Raw genomic sequence first — 27,655 nt, 5'->3', positions numbered from 1 at the left:
CTTCTCCATTTCCATAATATTGTCCTCAAGTACATTGCCCTTGTATAGGCCCTCTATATACTCCTTCCACCTTTCTGCTTTCCCCTCTTTGCTTAGAACTGAGTTTCCGTCTGAGCTCTTGATATTCATACAAGTGGTTCTCTTTTCTCCAAAGGTCTCTTTAATTTTCCTGTAGGCAGTATCTATCTTACCCCTAGTGAGATAAACCTCTACATCCTTACATTTGTCTTCTAGCCATCCCAGCTTAGTCATTTTCCACTTCCTGTCGATCTCGTTTTTGAGATGTTTGTATTCCTTTTTGCCTGCTTCATTTACTGCATTTTTATATCAGATACTTCTTAACATTTTCATCAATTAAATTCAGTATTTCTTCTGTTACCCAAGGATTTCTACTAGCCCTCGTATTTTCACCTACTAGGTCCTCTGCTGCCTTCACTACTTCATCTCACAAAGCTACCCATTCTTCTTCTACTGTATTTCTTTCCCCCATTCCTGTCAACTGTTCCCCTATGCTCTCCCTGAAACTCTGTACGACCTCTGGTTCTTTCAGTTTATCCAGGTCCCACTCCTTAAATTCCCACCTTTTTGCAGTTTCTTCAGTTTTAATCTACAGTTCATAACCAATAGATTGTGATCAGAGTCCACATATGCCCCTGGAAATGTCTTACAATTTAAAACCTGGTTCCTAAATCTCTGTCTTAACATTATGTAATCTATCTTAAACCTGTCAGTGTCTCCTGGCTTCTTCCATTTATACAACCTTCTTTTAAGCTAACAGTTGGTTCAAGAATCATAAAAGAAGGTGTAGAACTTACTGTACTGGAATTTATTGCATATGATAATACCCGAGATGTATCCAATGCCAATTAATGACACGAGAGTTGTATTTACTTGAATTGTTTTTAACTGTATCTCTATTGATGATGGTCTAAGACAGAATCTGGTTGATGCTTAAGGTTTTCTATAAAACAGCTAATGGTCAAATATGCAATTCATGAATTGCTTGACAGCTGTTAATAATTATCTAACAAAAATGTTTATGATGAATTTCATTAGCAAATACATGTATTGTGATGGCACAGTTAAAGTGCCTAGCTCCTTGAAGAGGTACCTACATGACATTCATTGGTAAACACCACATAATAGTCTTACTGCCCGCTTTTGTCCAATTTATACTTTCTTTGTAAGTGATGATTTGAGCTACCCCAGAAAATTGTTTTGTATGACATTATTAAATGGAAATATGCGGAATGTGTCAGGAGGTTGATACGTTTGTTTCATAAAATTTGCCTTACAGACTGCTGTTAGTTTTCCTGATCTCCTGTTCTGTCATTAACATTGGTATTACGTTTTCATGGCTGCCTGGAAGGTTGTTCTGCCCATTCAGCTGATTGCTGATGTTGATATCAGCATTTATTTTCCTGTCATAATACTTATTTTCAGCAGAAACCCTTCATCCTCTGTACTTTCCTGAAGAATTGTGTTGTCTTTACATTCCTATTTTGTTCACATCTTCCTCAACCGTGTTGTCATTTTGCCTAATAGGAGGCCTGTATTCCCTACTTCTTCCTTCATTAGATGTTATACACTTTCCAGATAAATGACAAACTTATTGATGTCATTCGCTGATGGGGAAATTGTTTTATTTCTTCAGTATAAAGACAATATATTCTCTGTTCCCATGATAATCTGTTCATTTTCCAAGTTAGTGCTCAAATAGTACAAAGTTGTTTCCCACTTCTGCTCAAATCTCCTACTCTTAATTGAATCTTTCTTTGGATTGTAGCCATCTCTGCCTTCTCACCATCCATTGTTCCAGTCTTTGCATGGCCAGTCATTGTCATGCCACTGGGGCATTGCTCATTCTCTTCAGTAGTTCAGGCCCCATTATTCCTATTACTATCTGGGCCTCCCAGTTGACCTCTTTCTTCTACATGTTTAATTATCTTGCTTTCTCTTCTTTCTCAGTCATAAGACCATATGACATATCTCCACATCACCCATGTGCTCCGCTTAGTAGCTATCTTACCAATGTTTTTTCACCCACTGGCATGTCCAGATATCTGTTTAATTCTAGTGACTTTTCCAATATGCCAACTAGTGGCCCATACATCACTCTACTGTATGTTCATAGCTGCAGTTCATCCTTGACATTCTTGCATTTCCTGTGACCAGTATTTCTCTGTGAAAGTTTTTTCAAAGTTGTTGTACATCATCATGTCTAAATTCAGGGAATCTGCCTAGTTGGCTATGCCTTCTTCCCTCTGCCTTGTTGGCAATTTTTTAAATGTCTGTACATTCTTCAGGCATCAATCTTTTAAGCCTGCACAAAATTACCATTGGGTGTGGTCTTCTCCCAGTCAAAATCTGTTGCAATCCTTGTTGAAAGCATGTACTTTCTCCAAACGAGTCAGTACTATGTTATTTATTTCTTTGTTGAGGTTTCTAGCTTCTTTCTTTTAGGTGTCTATTACAAAGTTACCAGAGTTATTATTGTTCATTGTCACAATACCAGCAATCATTATTAATTCTGTTTTGGTCTTAGCAACTTCTGCCTCACTTCTTTCACTAATCTGTTTTCTTTTTTGCTACTTTGTTTTTTCCTTGTGTCATAAAGAGATTAGCTGCATGCAGAGCTGCCTATAATTCTTGGCACAACCTGTTGCAACTGCTGCAGCCTGCAGTATTCTTAGTTCATAAACGTAAACTCATTCCTTGCATTCTCTGATTACTCACTCAACTTAACAATGAATTCTGCTTACTAAGTCTGTATTTGTCTCATTTCAGCAGTGTTTACCTCTTACCTTTTTGTCAAGGTGTCTAGTCATTAGTGTTGCTGTCTCCAGTACATGTCTGTGTAGGTTCTCATTCTGTCTTATTTCCTTTATCTTGTAAATCATCTTGACATGAATTCGACACTGGTGAACTACTGTCTTTCACTTCCCCCGTCTCATTCCTGAAACAAGATTCTGTTGCACCAGTTCCCAACATTTCTGCAGAGGATCTGCATCCCTTTCTCTTAGCCATTACACTTTCAGGTTGCCAGCTTGTGTAAATTAAAATTACTTTCAGTACCTATCTTGAAATTTTTCTCCATGATTTCTACTATTTTAAGTTCATTACACTGATTCTCACTTTCTGACGTAGTACATTAGTTTATTCACAACTCACTTGCAAAATGAACTTCTACCCGACACTGTCTACAGCAGCAGTGACACATGCAGCTGACTATGCCAGTAAAGTTGGTTAGTGAACATAGCTTGCTGCGTTGCTTGATGACGGTGTTCACTGTTTCACATATATGACACTTCTGCACATGTCAGCAATCATCAGTATTTGCGTACACATTACGTACCCTATTGTTGCCTTGCATAGTTTGGTAATTTCTCTTCTGTGCTTATTAGACCTGGAAATTGTGTCATGACATGGTACACCACTTGTAATATCTCCCCCCGTAAGTTTGAGAAATCTGACATAGATCCTAATGGTCAGTTACGGGTCTCTGAGTGAGAGACTTCCGTCAGGCATGATCACGCAGAACACTAAACTGCAGTTTAATTTTACATGATGTGGATGTTATCGTATACAACAAAATTGATCACGGATTTAAGGTACGTTTGATATAGAAGATGACATCCTTTACTTGCTTTATTCAACTGTAAACAATGTAAAACATGCCTAACTGCACCACACTCATTCTTTTTATGATGCAGACAAAATTTAAAGTTCATGCACTCCAAAAAAGCCATGCACAAGTCCATATTACTATTCTAGTGGAATATTTCCCTCAGTGCCCTTCTTTAAAATTCAACTTTGCTTATTTCTGGCTTGCAGCTCTTTCATTGCATATTTACCTAATGAGTCAGCCCCACTACTGCTCTTACAGGCTCTGTACTAACATGCATTGTCGCCACAACATGACAGTGCTCACTTTGCCAGAAAAGGCAGAAGCCTACATCAAGTTCTAGAAGCTAACGCTTGCCAACCAACTCCTGCTTTTACCTGGCTCACTTTCAAGGATATAGATCATGATAGCCTTACAGATTTGACACTGAACCCATATCCATTCACAACATGATTTCACATGCTTAGCCACTGCTGATCTAATCCTTATTTTTACAATTACATATTATGCTTAGCTCTATTTCTCAAACACTGTTTATAACCAATGGTACATGTACTGTAATTTGAGAATGCAACAATGTATGTACATTCATTTCTTGTTGTATGTGGATTTTATTTTATTGGTAAGTGCTGCTTATTTCCACTGAGACAAGGTAGCATAAGTCTTCTGTTTTATTTATGATAGTGGTCCTTAATCTTTTCCTCAGCTAGATAATGAACTTCCATGTTTTATGAGTATTTACTGGGTTCATCTGGGCTTGGAATTTTTCTGTGAGTGATGCTGTACATGAACAGTTAATATGTGTAAGTGTGTTGAGAGCGATGAACAGTTCACAAATTTTGAGTGAGAATTAGAGTTGCCTTGTAAACTGGTTGCTGCTGAAGAGACTGGAATAATTAGTGCCAACAGTAAACTCATGTTAGTAAATAAACAATAAAAGTTAAGCATATTCATTGTTGCGTAGCTCTCTTGTTATAGAATGACACCAACAAGGAAATTATATACATGTGATCATCTTAAAAGGGAATCATTTTGGAGTGGTGTGCAATTGGTCGATAGATGCTATCTAAGAAGCCAAAATTGGTCAGTTGGATGCAAAAATTACAGATTCAGAAATAAATGAGTTTGTTGTTGTTGTGGTCTTCAGTCCTGAGACTGGTTTGATGCAGCTCTCCATGCTACTCTATCCTGTGCAAGCTTCTTCATCTCCCAGTAGCTACTGCAACCTACATCCTTCTGAATCTGCTTAGTGTATTCATCTCTTGGTCTCCCTCTACGATTTTTACCCTCCACGCTGCCCTCCAATGCTAAATTTGTGATCCCTTGATGCCTCGGAACATGTCCTACCAACCGATCCCTTCTTCTAGTCAAGTTGTGCCACAAACTTCTCTTCTCCCCAATCCTATTCAGTACCTCCTCATTAGTTACGTGATCTACCCACCTTATCTTCAGCATTCTTCTGTAGTACCACATTTCGAAAGCTTCTATTCTCTTCTTGTCCAAACTAGTTATCGTCCATGTTTCACTTCCATACATGGCTACACTCCATACAAATACTTTCAGAAACGACTTCCTGACACTTAAATCTATACTTGATGTTAACAAATTTCTCTTGTTCAGAAACGCTTTCCTTGCCATTGCCAGTCTAGATTTTATATCCTCTCTACTTCGACCATCATCAGTTATTTTACTCCCTAAATAGCAAAACTCCTTTACTACTTTAAGTGTCTCATTTCCTAATCTAATTCCCTCAGCATCACCAGATTTAATTTGACTACATTCCATTATCCTCGTTTTGCTTTTGTTGATGTTCATCTTATATCCTCCTTTCAAGACACTGTCCATTCCGTTCAACTGCTGTTCCAAGTCCTTTGCTGTCTTTGATAGAATTACAATGTCATCGGCAAACCTCAAAGTTTTTACTTCTTCTCCATGAATTTTAATACCTACTCCGAATTTTTCTTTTGTTTCCTTTACTGCTTGCTCAATATAAAGATTGAATAACATCGGGGAGAGGCTAACACCCTGTGTCACTCCTTTCCCAACCACTGCTTCCCTTCCATGCCCCTCGACTCTTATAACTGCCATCTGGTTTCTGTACAAATTGTAAATAGCCTTCCGCTCCCTGTATTTTACCCCTGCCACCTTCAGAATTTGAAAGAGAGTATTCCAGTTAACATTGTCAAAAGCTTTCTCTAAGTCTACAAATGCTAGAAACGTAGGTTTGCCTTTTCTTAATCTTTCTTCTAAGATAATTCGTAAGGTTAGTATTGCCTCACATGTTCCAACATTTCTACGGAATCCAAACTGATCTTCCCCGAGGTCCGCTTCTACCAGTTTTTCCATTCGTCTGTAAAGAATTCGCGTTAGTATTTTGCAACTGTGACTTATTAAACTGATAGTTCGGTAATTTTCATATCTATCAACACCTGATTTCTTTGGGATTGGAATTATTATATTCTTCTTAAAGTCTGAGGGTATTTCGCCTGTTTCATACATCTTGCTCACCAGATGGTAGAGTTTTGTCAGGACTGGCTCTCCCAAGGCTGTCAGTAGTTCCAATGGAATGTTGTCTACTCCTGGGGCCTTGTTTCGACTCAGGTCTTTCAGTGCTCTGTCAAACTCTTCACGCAGTATCTTATCTCCCATTTCGTCTTCATCTACATCCTCTTCCATTTCCATAATATTGTCCTCAAGTACATCGCCCTTGTATAAACCCTCTATATACTCCTTCCACCTTTCTGCTTTCCCTTCTTTGCTTAGAACTGGGTTGCCATCTGAGCTCTTGATATTCATACAAGTGGTTCTCTTCTCTCCAAAGGTCTCTTTAATTTTCCTGTAGGCAGTTTCTATCTTACCCCTAGTGAGACAGGCCTGTACATCCTTACATTTGTCCTCTAGCCATCCCTGCTTAGCCATTTTGCACTTCCTGTCGATCTCATTTTTGAGACGTTTGTATTCCTTTTTGCCTGCTTCATTTACTGCATTTTTATATTTTCTCCTTTCATCAATTAAATTCAATATTTCTTCTGTTACCCAAGGGTTTCTACTAGCCCTCATCTTTTTACCTACTTGATCCTCTGCTGCCTTCACTACTTCATCCCTCAAAGCTACCCATTCTTCTTCTACTGTATTTCTTCCCCCCATTCCTGTCAATTGTTCCCTTATGCTCTCCCTGAAACTCTCTACAACTTCTGGTTCTTTCAGTTTATCCAGGTCCCATCTCCTTAAATTCTCATCTTTTTGCAGTTTCTTCAGTTTCAATCTGCAGTTCATAACCAATAGATTGTGGTCAGAATCATCTGCCCCTGGAAATGTCTTACAATTTAAAACCTGGTTCGTAAATCTCTGTCTTACCATTATATAATCTATCTGATACCTTCTAGTATCTCCAGTATTCTTCCGGGTATACAACCTCCTTTTATGATTCTTGAACCAAGTGTTAGCTATGATTAAGTTATGCTCTGTGCAAAATTCTACAAGGCGGCTTCCTCTTTCATTTCTTCCCCCCAATCCATATTCACTTACTATGTTTCCTTCTCTCCCTTTTCCTACTGACGAATTCCAGTCACCCATGACTATTAAATTTTCGTCTCCCTTCACTACCTGAATAATTTCTTTTATCTCGTCATACATTTCATCAATTTCATCATCATCTGCAGAGCTAGTTGGCATATAAACTTGTACTACTGTAGTAGGCATGGGCTTCGTGTCTATCTTGGCCACAATAATGCGTTCACTATGCTGTTTGTAGTAGCTAACCCGCACTCCTATTTTTTTATTCATTATTAAACCTACTCCTGCATTACCCCTATTTGATTTTGTATTTATAACCCTGTAATCACCTGACCAAAAGTCTTGTTCCTCCTGCCACCGAACTTCACTAATTCCCACTATATCTAACTTTAACCTATCCATTTCCCTTTTTAGATTTTCTAATCTACCTGCCTGATTAAGGGATCTGACATTCCACGCTCCGATCCGTAGAACGCCAGTTTTCTTTCTTCTGATAACGACGTCCTCTTGAGTAGTCCCCGCCCGAAGATCTGAATGGGGGACTATTATACCTCCGGAATATTTTACCCAAGAGGACGCCATCATCATTTAACCATAGAGTAAAGCTGCATGCCAATAAATGAGTACAATAAATGAGTACATCATTCAAAATCAAATGCAAATGTTTGATGCATGAAATACCAGTAGACAATACAATATTCCTTCCCAGACACGCAATAAACATAAAATTTTGCATTAAGTAATGTAAGTGCATTTTATATAGAATAGACTTGCACTATATAATAATAACTGGAAAGAAATAATTACATATGATACTGAAACAATGGTAAATCCTGGATGGAATAATGACAAATTATGAAAAGGATAAGTTGCTGCTCAACATGTAGTGGTGATGTTCAGTTGCAGATAGGCACAACAAAAAGACTGCTAAACAGGTAAGGTATCAGCCAGAAGGCCTTCTTCTAGAGTAGAGAAAACACACACACACACACACACACACACACACACACACACACAGAGGTGCACGCGTGACTGAGTGTGTCTGGTCACTGAGGCTGGCATCACAGCTACCAGAGATGTGGTGGTGTGCGCGTGCATGCAATTGTGTGTGTGTGTGTGTGTGTGTGTGTGTGTGTGTGTGTGTGTTTTCTACATCAGAAGAAGGCCTTTTGGCCAAAAGCTTACCTTTTTAGTAGTCATTTTGTTGTGCCTATCTGCAACTCAACTTCTCCACTTTTGATGACATAGTGTAAATGATGGTTTAAAGTTTTACTTTTTTAAGTCATACATGAGAAATGAACCTGGAATGAAACTCTTGTCAGCATCTGCATGTACTATGATTCAAGGCTGACTAATACTTTGTTTTTTTTACAGTACTCCTCACAGTCTGTCACAATGCCATTTGATGTATGTGAATTCATGTTTCATCTGAACAGACCACTGGCCATTATAATACTGGTGCTTTTTTTAATCTCATGAAGTGTAGCCTCTCCTTAGCTAAGTTATCTCACTCACACATGATGAATCATTTATTCTGGCATCTTTAAAAATCACATTAAATAAGCAGAATAATTATACTTAGGGTTTCGATGCTAACTTTGAAGTCCAGTCACATCTGATAAAAGCTGTGAAGTTTTCTCGAAGCTGTTAAATGCCTGTACTGTTTGTGGTGTTGCATAATTAGGTGCCTAATACATTTGTTCACATAAGTAATCAGTGGAATGTTTCTGGTGCGCATTTTGCTGCTTCTTTGGGTCAGTCAAAGCCTTCTCTCTCTCTCTCTCTCTCTCTCTCTCTCTCTCTCTCGAGCGCGCGCGCGCCCCCACACACACACACACACACACACCACAAAAAAAGCAAGCACAGCTCAGGCAGACAAGACTGCCACCTCTGGCATGTTGGACCAGAATGCCAATTATTTAATTCACTTTATCTGCATTTACTGTAATGTTTATTCTTTATGAAAAATATGGAAGTGACAGACACAGTTCATTGGAGGTTGAAATATGCTACTGGAAAAATGAAAAGAAGAACCCTGAATTCATCGGCTCACTGGAGGGAAATTTTATTGACACACTCTTGAGAACGTGTACCTCAATCAGTCCAACCAACAGAGCCATATGCATCTGATTGCAGGTGACAGGGCATGTGGAATGTCAGCACTAGTATACTGTATGCCACCTTTTGCAGCAGTGCAGGCTGCAGCTCTCCTGTGGAGATGATCATAAAAGGTGATGAATGTAGTCTCACAGAATGGCCTGCTGTGCGATTTTCACCTGCCGGTCTTGCAGACAGCGCAAGATGACATTTCATCCAGTCCCAGACTTCCTCAATATGGGGATCAGAGAGCAAGTTGGGTGTCAATAGGATCCGTGTGAACATTCAGCGTCATGTTGGAAAAACACATTACCTAATCGGTGGGCTTACGATATCACGATGGGTTGACTAATGTTTTGGATGTACCTTGCACTTTCCAGTATCCCCTCTACGATCACCTGAGGAGAAGGCCGTTGTTAGATATGGCTCGCCGAACCACAGCGCCGAGTGTTGGCCCTGTGTGCCTCTGTCGTATACATTCCAGATGTTGGCACTACACACACACACACACACACACACACACACACACATGACCATCTTTGGCACTAAAGGCAGGAGTGACTCTCCTCACTGGAGACAACAAGTCTCCACTCATCCTTCCACAAGTGCCTATCATGAAACCACAGGAGTCGGGCTGCAAGATGTCAAGCACAAGTGGAAGATGCTCCAACAGCATGCAGAATCATAGCTATGCTTCACAGAGACCATCGTGGGTAATCCTCGCTGATACCCCAGAGCGACGGTGTGCGTAATTTGTTGTGAAATCGCGGTGCAGTCCAGTACAGCACTTCATAAGATGCGAATGTCTTGGCACTCATCTGCGTGCCACCTCTGTTCGGTCCCAGGCTGACGAGCATGTGCACCTTCTACTGATCAGTGGTGACAACATTGATGGACTGAGGAAACCTCATGTCCCACTTGTAGTGCAGTTTTGTGGTATGACAACCCAGCGTCCCGCAGACGCGCTATCCAGGGTGTTACAAAGGTATGGCCAAACTTTCAGGAAACATTCCTCACACACAGAGAAAGAAAATATGTTATGTAGACTTGTGTCCGGAAATGCTTACTTTCCATGTTAGAGCTCATTTTATTACTTCTCTTCAAATCACATTAATCATGGAATGGAAACACACAGCAACAGAATGTACCAGCGTGACTTCAAACACTTTGCTACAGGAAATGTTCAAAATGTCCTACGTTAGCGCGGATACATGCATCCACCCTCTGTCGCATTGAATCGCGCTGATGCAGCCCTGGAGAATGGCGTATTGTATCACAGCTGTCCACAGTACGAGAACGAAGAATCTCTACATTTGGTACCGGGGTTGCGTAGACAAGAGCTTTCAAATGCCCCCATAAATGAAAGTCAAGAGGGTTGAGGTCAGGAGAGCGTGGAGGCCATGGAATTGGTCCTCCTCTACCAATCCATCGGTCACCGAATCTGTTGTTGACAAGCGTACGAACACTTCGACTGAAATGTGCAGGAGCTCCAACGCGCATGAACCACATGTTGTGTCGTACTTGTAAAGGCACATGATCTAGCAGCACAGGTCGAGTATCCCGTATGAAATCATGATAGCGTGCTCCATTGAGCGTAGGTGGAAGAACATGGGGCCCAATCAAGACATCATCAACAATGCCTGCCCAAACGTTCACAGAAAATCTGTGTTGATGACGTGATTGCACAATTGCGTGCGGATTCTCGTCAGCCCACACATGTTGATTGTGAAAATTTACAATTTTATCACGTTGGAATGAAGCCTTATCCGTAAAGAGAACATTTTCACTGAAATGAGGATTGACACATTGTTGGATGAACCATTTGCAGAAGTGTACCTGTGGAGGCCAATCAGCTGCTGATAGTGCCTGCACACGCTGTACACGGCACGGTACGGAAAGGAAACAACTGGTTCTCCCGTAGCACTCTCCATACAGTGACGTGGTCAACGTTACCTTGTACAGCAGCAACTTCTCTGATGCTGACATTAGGGTTATTGTCAACTGCACCAAGAATTACCTCGTCCATTGCAGGTGTCCTCGTCATTCTAGGTCTTCCCCAGTCGCGAGTCATAGGCTGGAATGTTCCGTGCTCCCTAAGACACTGATCAATTGCAATGAACGTCTTCCTGTCGGGACACTTTCGTTCTGGAAATCTGTCTTGATACAAACGTACCGCGCCACAGCTATTGTCCCGTGCTAATCCATACATCAAATGGGCATCTGCCAACTCCGCATTTGTAAACATTGCACTGACTGCAAAACCACGTTCATGATGAATACTAACCTGTTGATGCTATGTACTGATGTGCATGATGCTAGTACTGTAGAGCAATGAGTCGCATGTCAACACAAGCACCGAAGTCAACATTACCTTCCTTCAATTGGGCCAACTGGCGGTGAATCGAGGAAGTACAGTACATACTGACGAAACTAAAATGAGCTCTAACATGGAAATTAAGTGTTTCCGGACACATGTCCACATAACATCTTTTCTTTATTTGTGTGTGAGGAATGTTTCCTGAAAGTTTGGCCGTACCGTTTTGTAACACCCTGTATACACCCTCGCTCAAACTCTGTCAGTTGCACAAATGGCTCACGTCTGTGCTGTCTCAGCACACTAATGATGTTGCAGACACGGACGGAGCTTCATGCTCTGCGAAAATTTGGCTTTTACTGGCTACGGAGGTGAACAACTGGTGCAAAGCTTGTATCATTCCGCAGCTGATAACACAGTCCCTGGTTTCTCTGCAGCACTGCGCGTGTGACTGTCACATTAACTGCCCTCTCTTAGTGTTCCGTGTAATTATGGCGTGCCATAGCCATTTGTGTCATGGTGTCTTTTTCTCATTTTCCAGTTGTGTATTAGTCAAAGTGAAGGCATGCAGCACTACATGCTGTACCACTTACTGCTGGGGATGGGAGTGGCAAAAGCCAGAGATTTTATCACCATTTGGAAACCAAACTAGTTTTATGTACTTGTGTAATAATAAATGATAGTCACAACATTATATATGTGAGATAGTGTTTGGTGGTGCAGAACTTATAAAATGGAAAATGTTGTATTAATATCCTGTTGCAGTACACCACAGTATGCGCCATTGACAGCTGCCAACAGTGCTCTTCTGCCAGCAGTGTTCTCCTTGAGGCTTGCTAAACCTATGCCTGTGTGTGTTTCATTGGTGCGAAGAATTCAGCAAATTACTGAGGTTGAGTTTGGTGATATTACTTGTCCTCAACCTCTGCTTGATCTCATAGTGCAGACAGCATCTGAAGGACACATTGACAGCAGTCGTGGTCTTATCGTGGTGAGTGTTCATTTTTGTAGTTCAGTCTTATGTATTATCTGGTCAACAAATACAGTGTGTCTTGTGCTGCATAAAATAATTCAGACTATTGTTGTATTTACCAGTTTTAATAATATATTTTCCACTGAAATAATTATGATTTTTACAGCACTTACCAGATCAGCAGCATTGCTATTATATGACTGAGACTCGAGGTACAGAAGGTATTATTGTGTCAAGCATACCATTTACACATCCAGGGCATGTCCCACAGATTCTTGGTTTTCTGCGTCAGCAGGCGCTTTTCAATGTCTTAGTTTCCAGTTGTGTACGTCGACCAGTAAAGCAAGGTAAGTCCTGTGACAGTCCCAGTTCCTAATGCTCTAATTGATAATATAGCAGTGTTGTGTATAACATTTCTCTTACTACTTGTATTAATGGAGTTGATTATAGTTAAGCTTCATCTGCTGCAGTCGCGGTCCTGAGAACAATTAAGGTCACTGTAACACAACTACTGGAGAGTTGCTTAAGATTAATCTTGGTATTGATTTTATTCAATTTTATTATACCTTCAAAACAAAATAAAAGTATTATTACAAAGGCAAACAATACTTACAATACAAAAGGAGCAGCTGCATGCTCAGGTGCTGCTCAAAAACTAAAACCAGACTGACCCCCTATGCCAACATGGCAGTCACTATTTATAATTTCTTAACAATCCCGAACAATCCTCGGCATTGTTTGAATTCATTTTTTCATTAATTAACAATTAAAATTTACATGTAAATACAGAAAATCCGTATATAAATGTATGTCTGCTCAGAACAGTAAATACACTACGATATTATTACATGTCTGTTATTTTATTCAAGAATAAACTCTCAAATAAGGAATTATAATAATACATTTATGTTTTCTATTAATTACTGGAGACTCCCTTCACGGGAATTATTCCCTTCATTTACAGAGCTTCTACACTTTGAACTGAAATAGATTAAACAGTTGTTTTCTCAGTTATAAGTTTTTTTTAGATGAGTTACATATTTTGTTTACATGTGCAATCCTGAACTAGACTGGGAAATGTTCATTTTAAATAGGCCTTAATGGGCTGTTATGTTTCATGTGCCAAATACAACTTAAGAGTGAAGAGATTGGGACTTACATATTATGATCTGGAATGGTATCGTACTTGCTTATTACCAGTAGGAATGCCCTGCCAATCTTTTATTGTAAATTTCTGATACAAACATAAAAAAGAACCTCAGCCATTTTTTCATTTATTGATGGGATGTCTCTTGCTTATAATTTACATTTTTAATTCAGAAATCGTCAAATATATGATTTATTTGTATTTTGAAGCTTATGTTGTAAACAATGTATATGTCCAGCCGTAGAAAAAATTCTGTATGTTCTTTTTCTTTAGTATCACTTCCACTCTGTGTATTAATTGCTTTCAGATATCCAAATTTCTGTTATCAGCTCTTGTCAGGATATGACTTGTATGATTTTATCTGAGTAATTCTATTCGCTCTTGTTAGAGCAGCATTTGCATTGCAGATAACAGTAAATGGGACTTACCTCCTCCAACTGTCTTGTTTGTAGGGGGAGTGGTCTGACCTCAGTGCCTTTTGTTGTGGCTGTACAGTGAATTCTCGAGCTTTATTTTTCTGGGAGGTGAGGTTGGTCACATGCTACCCTCCTCCAGTTTCTGCATCCGAGCTTCCGTAGGTCTTCTTCCAGTCCATTCAGCCATCTTGCTCGAGGTCGGCCTTGCCTTCTTTGTCCTCCTGGATTACCAAAGGGAATCTTCTTTATCACCTCAGACTCCTCCATTCTTGCCACATGACCTGCCCATTTTACCATTTCTGATCCTATGATTTTTATTACAGGAGCATTGGCATATATAGTGTACAATGCTACATTGTACATTTTCCTCCATTGTTCTCGGTCATACGCGGGATAAGTTATTCTCCTCAAAACTTTCCTCTCGGATCCTTTGAGCAGCTTTGCATCGGTTTCCATCAAGGGCGATGTTTCCGAAGCATTAGTGAGAACTGGTCTAACAAGGGTTTTATAAATAGTGAATTTTGTTGGGCGGCTGAAGAGTCTTGGCCAGAATAAATTACTGAAGGTGAAATATGCCTTATTTACTGACATCAGCCTAATCTTAATTTCAGTTGAGATGTCATTAAAGCAAGTGACTGTGGAACCAAGATACTTGAACCGAGCGAGGTGGCGCAGTGGTTAGCACACTGGACTCGCATTTGGGAGGACGACGGTTCAATCCCGTCTCCAGCCATCCTGATTTAGGTTTTCCGTGATTTCCCTAAATTGTTTCAGGCAAATGCTGGGATGGTTCCTTTGAAAGGGCACGGCTGATTTCTTTCCCCATCCTTCCCTAACCCGAGCTTGCGCTCCGTCTCTAATGGCCTCGTTGTCGACGGGACGTTAAACACTAACATCCTCCTCCTCCAAGATACTTGAAGCTATCAACTCTGTCAAATGTGTATCCATTCACACTAAAAGTTGATGGCATATTGGGTTGATATGCTTTCCCATAGGCCATGTATTTAGCTTATCTTCATTTATCATAAGACCCATCTTCTTACTTGCGTGACTTAAGGCTGTAAAAGCTTCTTTCAGTGTTAGTACTGTCCATGCTATGATGTATACGTTCTCTGCACTGACTTGCAGAAGATGGTGCCCCTGGTCTGTAGGCCTGCGTCTCTGATCACCTTCTCGAGTGCTACATTAAATAATAAGCATGCTAATGCATCTCCTTGATGTAGTCCATTTTTTTTACTTCCAGGCAGTCTGCGTAATTTCCTCGAACTTGAATGCAGCTTCTTACGACAGACATAATCATTTTAATCATTCTCATGAGTTTTCCACACATCCACATCTCCTGTAAGACATGAAACAACTGGTTTCTATTGACACTGTCATATGCACTGTCAATAAAGAAGTGATGTGTTCCAATTCTATAAGCAGTTTTCTCCGAAATCTGGAACAGGTTGAAAATATTGTCTATTGTTGACCTTTCTCGTAGAAATCTGCTTTGGCCCCTAAAATCTCACTGCTATCAATTACAGGTTTCAACCAGCTTTCTGTATCTAGTATTATGTGAGCTCCACTGCTTTTCATGAGCGCTTCAAACTCGTGCACTTTTTTGTGAAGGCTTTCACAGTTTACCATTTGGATTTTATACTCTCACCTGTGGGAGGCATTTCTTTTGATCTTACACTAATACTTCTGGGTTTCCTACAGCTATTGTTATCTGGATTAGGATGGAGAGTTGCCTAATCTAAGAAACTCTTATGTGCTTCCTACACCCAGTTAGCTACCTGAGTAACAGCCTGATGTTTAGTGCACACCAGACCTATTTAGGGGGACCCAACAGGTTCTCAGCTGTATGGCGCAAGTCTAGGAAGCTGCAGCCTAGCTTGTCACAGAACCTTTCAAGTCCCTGGTTCAGTCCTTCCATTCAGTTCAGAACTAAAGAACTACAATCGGCTCTGGGGACAATGCTGCAAATTGTGAGCTTCGTTGAAACCCCATGCACAAGGTTGGTCTTCTCAAACTTCTCTGCAAGTCCCTGGAATGGCCCAAGAATGACCTTGGAGTCCAGACAACAGGCATAATTTGTTCCAAAATCTGCAATTGGTTGCACCCTGTTCTCTCAATGGCTGCCGGAATAGCCTCCTCATATGCTGAATGAGTCCCCAGGCATACACAAAGAGTGCATCTGGTGCCCTTTTCTGTCCCTTTCTGCCATTTCCCTAAGGGGTACCATCATCCCCTGTACGTTTGAACTGCCACCAATGAGACCCTACCCTTTTGCATTTGCCCCCCCCCCCCCCCCCCCCCCACCCCCAGACAAAACTGGTTTCTCCAAAAACAGGTGAAGTGAATCCCACTGGCTATGTGACCAGACAGTGCATATTATCCTTTATATTATGTACCTGTGAAATTTTTGTCGGTTTGTGTCGGGAGGGGGATACATACACATTTTTATCATATTTCATTATGATTTTTTTTTTCCATAATTTATGACAGTAGTCAGTCAGCCACATTTATCTGAAATGCAGCTTTAAATACTTCTGTGCTGTTACTGCTGCTATATTGTTTAGTCCTAGGCGAAATGTGAACCATGGGAAAATAAAGATAATTGTGCACCACATAGCGGAGACATTGATCTGTAGACAGATCGATAAAGAAGTTATGGACCTGGTAGTGCAGCTGTTTGGTCACATCCTCCTTCAGAGGGAACAAACACAGCTACATTGTCCCATTGCCCATAAGGTGAAGGAAATGGTTGATGTTCAGGACATAGGAAATGGATTGGTCAACTATGGCAGAATGACAGCCCCAATGATGCAGCCACTGTTGATAGGCTTTTGTATTGTAGGAAGCATATAGAAGAATCTCCCCCTATGAACTGCACCAATGTGGGGTGGATCGAGTGCTCCAACAATAGGGACACCCATACTATAGGTGAAACCACAACACAGCAGTGGAGAGGCCGGACAAATATGTTCCTGAAGAGGGGCAACAACCTTTTTAGTAGTTGGAGGGCCACTGTATGGATGATTGACTGATCTGGTCTTGTAGCTTTAGCCAACATGAATTTGCTGTGTTGGTACTGTCAACAGCTGAAAGCAAGGGGAAACTACATCCATTATTTTTTCCTGAGGGTATGCAACTCTTCTTTACGGATGAACAATGGTGGCACATCCTTTTAGGTAAAATATTCTGGAGGTGAAATAGTCCCCCATTCAGATCTCCAGGTGGGAATGTCATCAGAAAAAATGAAACTGACATTCTAAGGATTGAAGTGTGGAACATTAGATCCTTTAATCAGGTAGGGATGTTAGAGAATTTTAAAAGGGATATGATAGGTTGAAGTTGGGATATTGTGAGAACTAGTGAAGTGTGGTGGCAGGGGGAACAAGACTTCTGGTCGTATGAGTACTGGGTTATGAATACAACACCAAATGGAAATATATCAGGAGTAGGTCTAATGATGGGCAAGAAGATAGGAATGCGGGTAAGCTTCTATGATCAGCATAGTGAATGCATTATCGTAGCCGAAATATACATGAAGCCGCTACATTGGTACAAGTTCATATGCTAACTATGATAATGAAGAGATTGAAAGAATGCATAATGAAATAAAACAAATTATACAGTTAGTCAAGGAAGAAAAAATTTTAATTGTAATGGGTCACAGGAATTTGGTAGTAGGAAAAGAAAGAAGAGGAAAAGTTGTAGAACATGAACTTTGAAAAAGGAATGAAAGAGATAGTTGTCTAATACAATTTGGCACAGAGCATAATTTAATCATTGCTAACAAGTGGTTTGAGAATCATTAAGAAGGTTTTATGTATGGAAGAGACCTGGAGGCCCTAGGAGATTTCAGATTGATTACACACTGATCGTCCAGAACATTATGATCTCTGACCTAGTATTGATAGCAGTGTCACTTGGCAAGGAATGACTGCTAGTCACATACACTCATGTTGCACGTAGTATCAACGAGTGTGCTGCCTGTGTGCAGAATGGGGAAGGCGCGCAATCTGTCAAAGTTTGTCTGAGGGCAGATTGTGATGACCTGGAGGCTCGGCATGAGCATTTCGGAAATTGCACAACATGTCAAGTATTCGAGGAGTGCTGTGGTGAGTCTCTTCAACACATGAGGAAACCGAGGTGAAACCCCATCCAGATGTCACGGGGTTTGGCTGCCACCCTTCATTACAGATTTCAAACGTCATAGACTAGGCGGACTGTGGCAGAACTAACATCAGATTTTAATATTGCACAGAGTACAAGTGTGTCTGAACTCACAGTGCACCAAACACTTTTAACAATGGGCCTCTGCATGCGCCAATGTTAACGCATTGACATAAGCAACTACAACTGAGACGGCAATGTGACCATTGCCACTGGACATTGGCACAGTGGCAGAGTATTGCATGGTATGACGAATCCCAGTACCTTCTTCATGGTGCCAATGGGGAGGGCACAGCCCTTGACGTGTGTAGTGCAGGATGAAGACAAGCCGTTGGCAGCCCCATTATGATCTGGAAAATATTCACGTGGACATCCATGGGTCCAGTGGAGCTCATGCAAGGCCCCAAAACGGTCAAGGAGTATCTTACACTGGTTTCAGACCACGTGCACCCCTTCATGACAATCATGTTTCTCAATGGCAGTGACATATTTGAACAAGATAATGTACCATATCACAAAGCCAGGAGTGGGGAACACGGTGGCGAGCTCCAATCCGTGTGCTGGCCTCCCAACTTGCCAGATCTGAACCTGATCGAACACATGTGGGATGTTATTGAGTGTGGCATCAAAGCTTGTCCACTCCTCCTCAGAATTTACGGGAATTAGGTTACTTGCATGTGCAGATGTGGTGCCAGCTCCCTCCAGTGACCTACCGAGGCCTCATTGCTTCCACGGCACAATATGTCGCTAATGTTACCTGTGCCAAAGCTGGACATACTGGCTATTAGGTAGGTAGTCATAATGTTCTGGCTGATCAGTGTGTAATGGTAAGGCAGGTATTTTGAAACCAGATTTTAAACTGTAAGACATTTCTGGGGACATATGTGGACTCTGACCATAATTTATTGCTTATCAACTTGAAATTAAAACTTACTGAATTTAAACTGATGAAAGGAGAAAATATGAAAATGTAGCAGGCAAGAAGGCAGAGTTTAGAGGTGTACTGATAATGACAGAAAGTGTTAAATGTATAAACAGGAATGACTAGAGGACAGATCCAAGGCTATAAAATCAAACATAACTAGAGGAAAGACAGATACCACCAACAGAAGATTAATGAGACTGTTGGAGAAAAGAGAAGGAACTGTATGAATATCAAGAGTTCAGATGCCAAAAAGAGCAAGCTGAAAGGGGGGGGGGGGGGGGGCAATATAAGGAGGGTTTCTAAAAGGGAATTGAATTTGAAGAGAATATTATAGAAAGAGAAGAGGAAGTAGATGGAGATTGGGAGATATGATACTGTGATAAGAATTTGATAGAGCACTGAAAGATCTAATTCAAAAAACAGCTGCTGGAGTATACTGCATTTCCTCAGAATTATTGAGATTCTTGCGAGAGCCAGCCATGACAAAACTGTTCCAATTGGTGTACAAGATATATGAGGCATGTGAAATACCCTCAGATATCAAGAAGACTAATAATTCCAATTCAAAAGAAAGCAGGTGCTGACAGTTTTTGACAATGTTTACTACACTACACTCTTGCGAATTCTCAAGGTGAAAAATAAAATACTTTGAGCAAAAGGTATTTATAACTTGTACAGAAACCAGATTGCAGTTATAAAGAGTCGAGCAACAAGGGAGGGAAGCAGTGATTGAGGAGGGATTGAGACAGTGTTGTAGCCTATTTCTGATGTTATTCAGTATGTACCTTGAGGAAGCAGTAAAGGAGACCAAGAATAAATTTGGAAAGAGAATTAGTTTTAGTTAGTTTCATTTTCTGTTGATCATTTGTAATGCTGTGGAATGAATCTTTTACATATCATCGCAAATTAATTTTTAAGTATGGTTACATGCTGAACATTTATAGAGTTTTTTTTTAACATCTACAGATGTGAGTTAGTAATTCCTAACCACCACCTTTTACCCATTACAGTAATAGAGACTATTCTACAGAACAGAAGGAATTGTCAACGAGAAACTTTTCGTCAGTGTAAATAATCAAAAATTTGGTTGCAGCATTGTGTGCCCCATTTTGTGCTCAAGACAATCTTAATGTGGAGTAATGAATGTCATTTTTCCTTCCGCTATTTTAATTATGTACATCAGTGGTCCTTTAATCTGGAGTGGATTATTTACAACAGACCTCACAAAGAAAAAAATTCAATGCAAAGCAATAATCAGAATGCCCAACTCCTTAAACAGAGGTCTACAAGATGATTATGGATGTGCACTTCTGCAAACCTGATATTCTCAGGGCATTACATTTTACCTGAAAAGAAAAGAAAAAAAAAACAGTGAGCCTAGTGAATTTCAGGATTTTCATTAACACTCTGGGAATTTTGGATTTTTACCCTAGCATTGAAACTGAATTTTGTTGAGTTTTATAAATCACAAATTTCAAAATACTATGAACAGGAGAGTTGCCACTCGCCATATAGTGAAGATGCTAAGTCACAGATCGGCACAAGAACAAGACTGTTAAACAAAGCTCTTTGTGAAAAAGGCCTTCTTCAGAATTAGACACTCCCCCCACCAACATACACACACATACACAGGCAACTGTCATCCACATGACAACAGTGTCTGCCTTCCAAGGCCAGACTCCGAGTAGGAGTGCATGATGGGGCAGAAGCAAACTGGGTGATGGGGGCAAAGAGGAGCCTGGGGTAAGGAGAGGGAGATATAGCAGAGTAGGGGTGGGGGACAGTAAAATACTGCTTGTGGGCGCATACAGGGCCGAGGTGGGGAGAGGGTGGGGCTGTTACGTTTAGTCTTCATAGTTGGATGGTGGGTGGGCAGAGGGGGATGGGGTGGCAGCGGAAAAGAAAAGAAGTAAAAGGACTGTAGGTTCGTTGGTGAAATAAAAGGCTGTGTAGTCAGGAATGGGAAAAGGGAAGGGCATAGATGGGTAAAGGATAATGACTAAGGAAGGTTGAGGCCAGGACAGTTACAGGAATGTGGGATATATTGTAGGGAGAGTTATCACATCCGCAATTCTGAGAATCTGGTGTTGGTGGGAAGGATCCAGATGGCACAAGCTGTGAAGCAGTCATTGAAATGAAGAACATTGTGTTTCACAGCGTGCTCAGCAGCTGGGTGGTCCAGCTGTTTCTTAGCCACAGTTTGTCAGTGGTCATTCATGTGGACAGACAGCTTGTTGGTTGTGATGCCCATGTAGAATGCAGCACAGTGGTTCAGCTTAGCTTGTAGATTACATGACTAGTTTCACAGGTAACCCTGCCTTTGATGGGATTGGTGGTGCTTGTGACCAGACTGGAGTAGGTGGTGGTGGGAAGATGTATGGGACAGGTCTTACATGTAGGTCTACTACAGCAGAGATTGTGTAGGCATGGACAAGGATATTGTGTGGGTTTGGTGGGCAGCGGAATACCACTGTGGGAGGGGTGGGAAGGATAGTGGGTAAGACATTTTTCATTTCATGACACGACGAGAGATAGTCAAAATGCTGGTCGAGAATGTGATTCAGTTGTTCCATTCCTGAGAGGTACTGAGTCACGAGGGAATGCTGCTCTGCGGCTGGATGTGGTGGGTGACTGGAGAGATAAGACTTGAGAGATCTGTTTTTCTACAAGGTTGGGAGTGTAAATACAGTCTTTGAAGGCCTCGCTGACACCATTGGTATAAGCAAATGGGGTAGAAGGTGTTGAGGTTCTAGAGGAATGTGGATAGGATGTCCTCGCCCTTGATCCAGATCACGAAGATGTCATCATTGAATCTGAACCATGTGAGAGGTTTGCGATTTTGAGTGGTTAGAAAGGATTGCTTTAGAGGGCCCAAGAATAGGTTGGCATTAGATGGTGTCATGTGGATGCCCATAGCCATACCCCGCACTCCTACCTTCTACATGCTTCCTAAAGTCCATAATCCCAACCACCCATGATGCCATATTGTGGCCAGTTACTGTGCTCTCACTGAGAGAATCTCTGCTCTGATAGACCAAAACCTTCAGCCTAGTACCCCACAGCCTACCCTCCTACATAAAAGATACCAACCATTTCCTCCGCCAACTCTCCACCATTCTTGCTTCTTTACTACATGGTGCCCTGCTCCTCACTGTTGATGCCACCTCCCTTTACACTACCGTCCCTAATGCCCATGGCCTTGCTGCTATTGATTACTACCTTTTCCAATGCCAATGCTTAACAGATTACAAACATACATCCTCTTTCCTAGTCACCATGACTGACTGAATTCTCACCCACCATTATTTCTCCTCCGAAAGCATCACCTACAAATTAATCAAGGGTACAGCTATGGGCATCAGCATTGTACCAATCTATTCATGTGCTACCTAGAGGAATCCCTCCTAATCATCCAGAATACCAAACCCCTCAGCTGGTTCACATTCATTGATGACAGCTTTGTGATCTTGATAAAGGGTGAGGACACACTATCCGCATTCCTTCGGAACATCAACACCTTCTCTTCTCCCCCATTCACTTCATCTGGTCCTCCTCAACCTGACAAGCCACTTCCTCGATGTTAACCTCCACCTCAAAAGTGGCTACATCAGTAACTCTGTCAGTATCAAACCGACTAACCACCAGCAATACCTCCACTGAGACAGCAACCACCCATTCCATATCAAGAAGTCCCTTCCATACAGCCTACCCACCCTTGGCAGTCGCATCTGTAATGATGAGCAGTCCCTCTCAAAATATGCCAATGGTCTAACTGAGGCCTTCACAGACCATAATTATGCTCCCATCCTTGTACAAAAACAGATCTCCTGTGCCTTATCTACATCTACATCTACATAGGTACTTCAGAAGCCACCTTTCAGTGTGTGGCGTAGGGTACCCTGCACCGTCACTAGTCATTTCATTTCCTATTCCACCAGCAAAAAGAGCGAGGGGAAAAAAGACTGTCTATATGCCTCTGTATGAGCTCTAATTTCTCGTATCTTATCTTGGTTGTCCTTACGTCTAACATATGTTGGCGGCAGTAGAATCGTTCCACTGTCAGCTTCAAATGCATGTTCTTTAAATTTACTGAATTATGTTTCTTGAAAAGAACATCGGTTTCCCTCCAGGGACTTTCATTTGTGTTCCCGAAGCATCACCGTAACACTTAAGTGTTGTTTGAACTGACTGGTAATAAATAAAGCAGCCTGCCTCTGAATTGTTTCGATGTCTTCCTTCAATCTGACCTAGTACGGACCCCAAACACTCTAACAGTATTTAAGAATAGGTCACACCTGCATCCTATATGTGGTCTCCTTTACAGCTGAACCACTCTATCCTAAAATTCTCCCAAAAAACTGAAGTGAACCATTCACATTGCCTGCCACTGTTCACAAATGCTCATTCCAGTTCGTATCACTTTTCAATGTTACGCATAGATATTAGAAAGAATTCACTGTGTCAGGCAGAACATTACAGGTTTGTTCGTCCTACAAATTCTCATTAACTTATCTCTCCATTCACCCACCACCTCTCAAAGTCCCACCATCCTGCCCCAGAGGAGTATTTCCATTGCGACTCAGTACCACCGAAGACTGGAGCAACTGAATCACATTCTTCGCCAGGGTTTCGATGACTTCTTATCATGGTCTGAAATGCGGAATATCCTACCCACTATCCTTCAACCTCTCCTGCAGTGGTATCCCACTGCCCATCGAATCCACACAGTACCCTTGTCCATCCCTACACAACCACTTGCTCATATCCCTGTTACAGACATAGATGCAAGACCTGTCCTGTACATCCTGCCACTACCATTTTCTCCAGTCTGGTCACCAGCATCACTTATTCCATCAAAGACAGGGCTATCTGTGAAACCAGTCATGTGATCTGCAAGCAAAGTTCCAACCACTGTGCTGCATTCTACGTGGGCATGACAACTACAAGATGTCTGCATGCATAGAAACAGCTGGACCACCCTGTTGAGTGTGCTGCCTAACACAAATACTTTATTTCAGTGACTGCTTCACAGCCTGCGCCATCTGGATCCTCCCCACCAACACCAGCTTTTCTGAATTGTGCACGTTGGAACTCTCTCTACAGTATGTCCTACATTCCTGTAAGCATCCTGGCTCCAGCCTTCATTAGTCATTGTCCTTTACCCACCTACACCCTTCCTTGTCCCCATTCCAGCATTACGCAGCCCTCTATTCCACCAACGCACCTATAGTCTTTTTACTTCTCCCTTTTCTGCTACCCTCCCTTCTGGCTCTCCATCTAACCTCACAACTAGCCTAGCTGCCCTACCTTGTCCTCACCCTCTCCCCATATGCTCCCACAACAGCACTTTATCATCTCCTACCCCTACCCTGCTTTCTTCCTTCCCGCCCCTGTCCCAGCCTCCTCTTTACACCCATGATCCAGTTTGCTTCTCTCCCATCACGTGCTGCTGCTCGCAGTCTGGCCTCGGCAGCCAGAGAGTGTGGTCGTGTGTGTGAGAGTTGTGTTTGCGTGTGTACCTGTGTGTGTGTGTGTGTGTGTGTGTGTGTGGTCTTAACTCTGAAATTCTGATGAGGTCTGTTCAGCTGAAAGCTTTGTTAGACAGTCCTTTTGTTTGCCTATTTGCGACTCGGCATCTTCCATCATGGAATTTACATTGTTAAATTTTAAAACACTTAATATTTCAGAGTTTGTTAACTGTATGAATATTACTCGATATAAATTTATTATGTTTAAAAATTGCAGTTGAACTACTGCTTGTGGCTTGGTATATAGCTCAGCTGAGAGGAAAGAAAAGTCATTATTGTCGTATGCTGCCTCTCCCCACCACACTCCACACACATGCCATTAATTTATTAGGAGCAGCTTCTTGATACCATCTTCCTCCTCACACTTGGAATTCTCAGTGAATTTTTTTCTTTCCAAGTTTGAATGGCCACCGTGATTACTCTTACTCGTGTTTTTGAGCAGTGAAGACTTTCTTTCTTAAAGGTGAGTTAACACAATTATTCCATATAACATTATAGAATGAAAATATGCAAAGTATGTCAGCTAATACATACTGATTGTTTCTCCCCAAGATTTACAACTATTCGAGTTGCATATGTGGCTGAACTAAGTTGTTTTAAGAGTTCCAAAATGTGCTTTTTCCAGTTTAAGTTCTCATCAGTAGGGACCCCTAAGAATTTTGAAGTTTCCATCTTATTTATCATTTCTTCACCATGTGTACCACTTGTCACTCATGTAGAATCCTTAGGTGTGCAGAACTGAATATGTTGTGTCTTTTTAAAATTGAGGGTCTGAGACCATTTGCAGAAAACTATTCAGTGATACTTTTAAGAAAGTTGTTTACTATTTCTTCTTTTTTTGTGTATGCTTGGATTGATTGCAGTACTAGTGTCATCTGCAAAAAGAACTGATTCTGCTTGTTATATATTAGATGGAAGATCATTTACATATGTAAGGACAATAGTGGACACAAGTTGAGCCTTCGGGAACCTCATACATGATTTCTCCCCAGTCAGATTAATGTCCAAGACTACGTTGGTTGAATTACTAAGTACAACTTTCTGCACTCTTTTGGTTGTATATGACATTATCCACTGGTTGGTTATACCATCAGTCCCATGAAATTTGAATTTATCAAGGAAAATATTGTAATTTACACAGTCAAATGCTTTAGATAATCACAGAAAATACCAAACGGTACTGTTTTATTATTTAGTGCTTGTGAAATTCAGTGAGTGAACATGTAAATCCCTTTCTCAGGAGAACAACTCTTCTGAAATCCAAACTGTGATTTGTTGAGGATATTATTGTCGCTCAGGTGAGATACTATTGTAGGACACACCACCTTCTCAAAAATTTTGGAAAATGATATAACTGGTGAAACAGTTTGGTACTTATTGACATCTCTAGTATCACCTTTCTTATGGGCGTTGTTGTCGTCGTCGTCGTCGTCGTCTTCAGTCCAGAGGCTGGTTTGATGAAGCTCTCCTTGCTACTATATCCTGTGCAAGGTTGTTCATCCCCAAGTAACTACTGAGTCAGATTAGGGCTCAATATCGATCCCTGTAGAAGACCAATAACGGCATATTTTGGGCAAACGGTTTTATTTTTTAAGTGTAAGAGGACAGTCCTTCTAACAAAAGGTTTGAGTATATCATAAACAACATGGTATGGCAGTCCTATTTATCGTTCTCTGCCTTAATAAGGGAATGACAATGTTGTTGTATGCCCCCTTCAGTAGCCACAAATGTGGATGTAACATACTCCCTTTCCATGAATGCACTTTGTATGTCCAAAGTGAGCTGTTTCAAATCATCCAATGTAGAGCAATGTTTCCAAAAACCACATTAATAATATGGTGGTATATTATTAGTTTTGAGCCACCATTCAAGGTTATTTTTAGTTAATTGTTCCAAGTTTTTGCAGTGCATGATGATAGTGCTATGGGTCTGTAGGAGTTGGCAGATGCTGGATCATTTCCAGTTTTCAGAAAATGATTTGTATAACCATATTCGATTGTAGATATCCAACAGCCACCCTTTTGTGGAGTCAGATAAATTCTGCAGGGTCTTGTAATAAATATTATCCACTCTTGGTGCTGTGTTTGCTGAGCGGGTTAAGGCAATCAACAGTTCTTTTTCATATATGGCGAGCATAAGAAATGATGTCACAATTCTTCTTGAGCACTCAAAGGTTCTGCTGGTATTGCGGGGTGCGTTATTTTGTTGTAGAAATATGTCTGCAAATGAGCCAGCCATCCTTTTGAAATTGATATATCCTTGGTTCCTAAGTTGAAGAGCCTTAATGTGTCTCCATATATCTGTAATATTAGTATCTTTACGTAATTTGTTACAAAATGCTCTCCAGCTCTCTTTCTTCTTTTTCTTTAAAATGTGCTTCACTTGGGAATTCATTTTCTTATATTGTAAGTACTTATTGAGTGATTGGTTTGCACGATATTCTCTCAGTGTGTTTTGTCTTGCTGCAATTGCTCTTGAACTTTCTGCATCCCACCAAATTGTTGAATTTGTCATTGGTTTCTTTTATATTTTATTCATTGAAATTGTTTCGGAAGGTACTCTGCTTATGAGTTTGATAAATACTTCCTAGACATCCTCTAGATTGTGGAATATTCTTAGTTGTGGAATTAGGTGCTGACCCCATGTCTTGTATTCTTCCCACTACACTTTTTTATTCTCCATTTTCCACTTATCTGTACGTACTTCTCTAACATAGGAGTTATTTGTAGGTTAATTTCAATTGGGAGATGATCTGAGTCTAACGTATCACTCTGAACTGCCCAGTGAGGTAAAGTAGCCAATTCAAGTGAACATATGGTTAGATCTATCGCTGTCTGTCATTTGTTCAGACTAGATACTGTGGTTGATTTTCTGTCATTAAGCAGTACTAACCCATAATCTACAGTTACCTCTTTCAGATGCATCCCATAAGCCATCTGCAACTCCCCAC

At 41.0% G+C, this 27,655-nt stretch overlaps 1 protein-coding gene across 1 annotated transcript in view; it reads left to right on the top strand.

Moving 5' to 3' along the window:
- The window catches only part of LOC126473346 (mediator of RNA polymerase II transcription subunit 1), a 221,400-nt gene that overhangs the window by 68,191 nt on the left and 125,554 nt on the right, over positions 1–27,655 (top strand). The window contains exons 7-8 of the mRNA XM_050100343.1: positions 12,318–12,543; positions 12,692–12,872. Coding sequence (XP_049956300.1) covers positions 12,318–12,543; positions 12,692–12,872 — 407 coding nt within the window. The remainder of the gene's footprint in view (positions 1–12,317; positions 12,544–12,691; positions 12,873–27,655) is intronic.

This window comes from Schistocerca serialis, chromosome 4 (genome assembly GCF_023864345.2).
Source record: "Schistocerca serialis cubense isolate TAMUIC-IGC-003099 chromosome 4, iqSchSeri2.2, whole genome shotgun sequence".
Classification (NCBI taxonomy): Eukaryota; Metazoa; Arthropoda; class Insecta; order Orthoptera; family Acrididae; genus Schistocerca; species Schistocerca serialis.
Note: the sequence above shows the minus strand (reverse complement) of the source record. Positions and strands in the feature narration are given on the sequence as shown.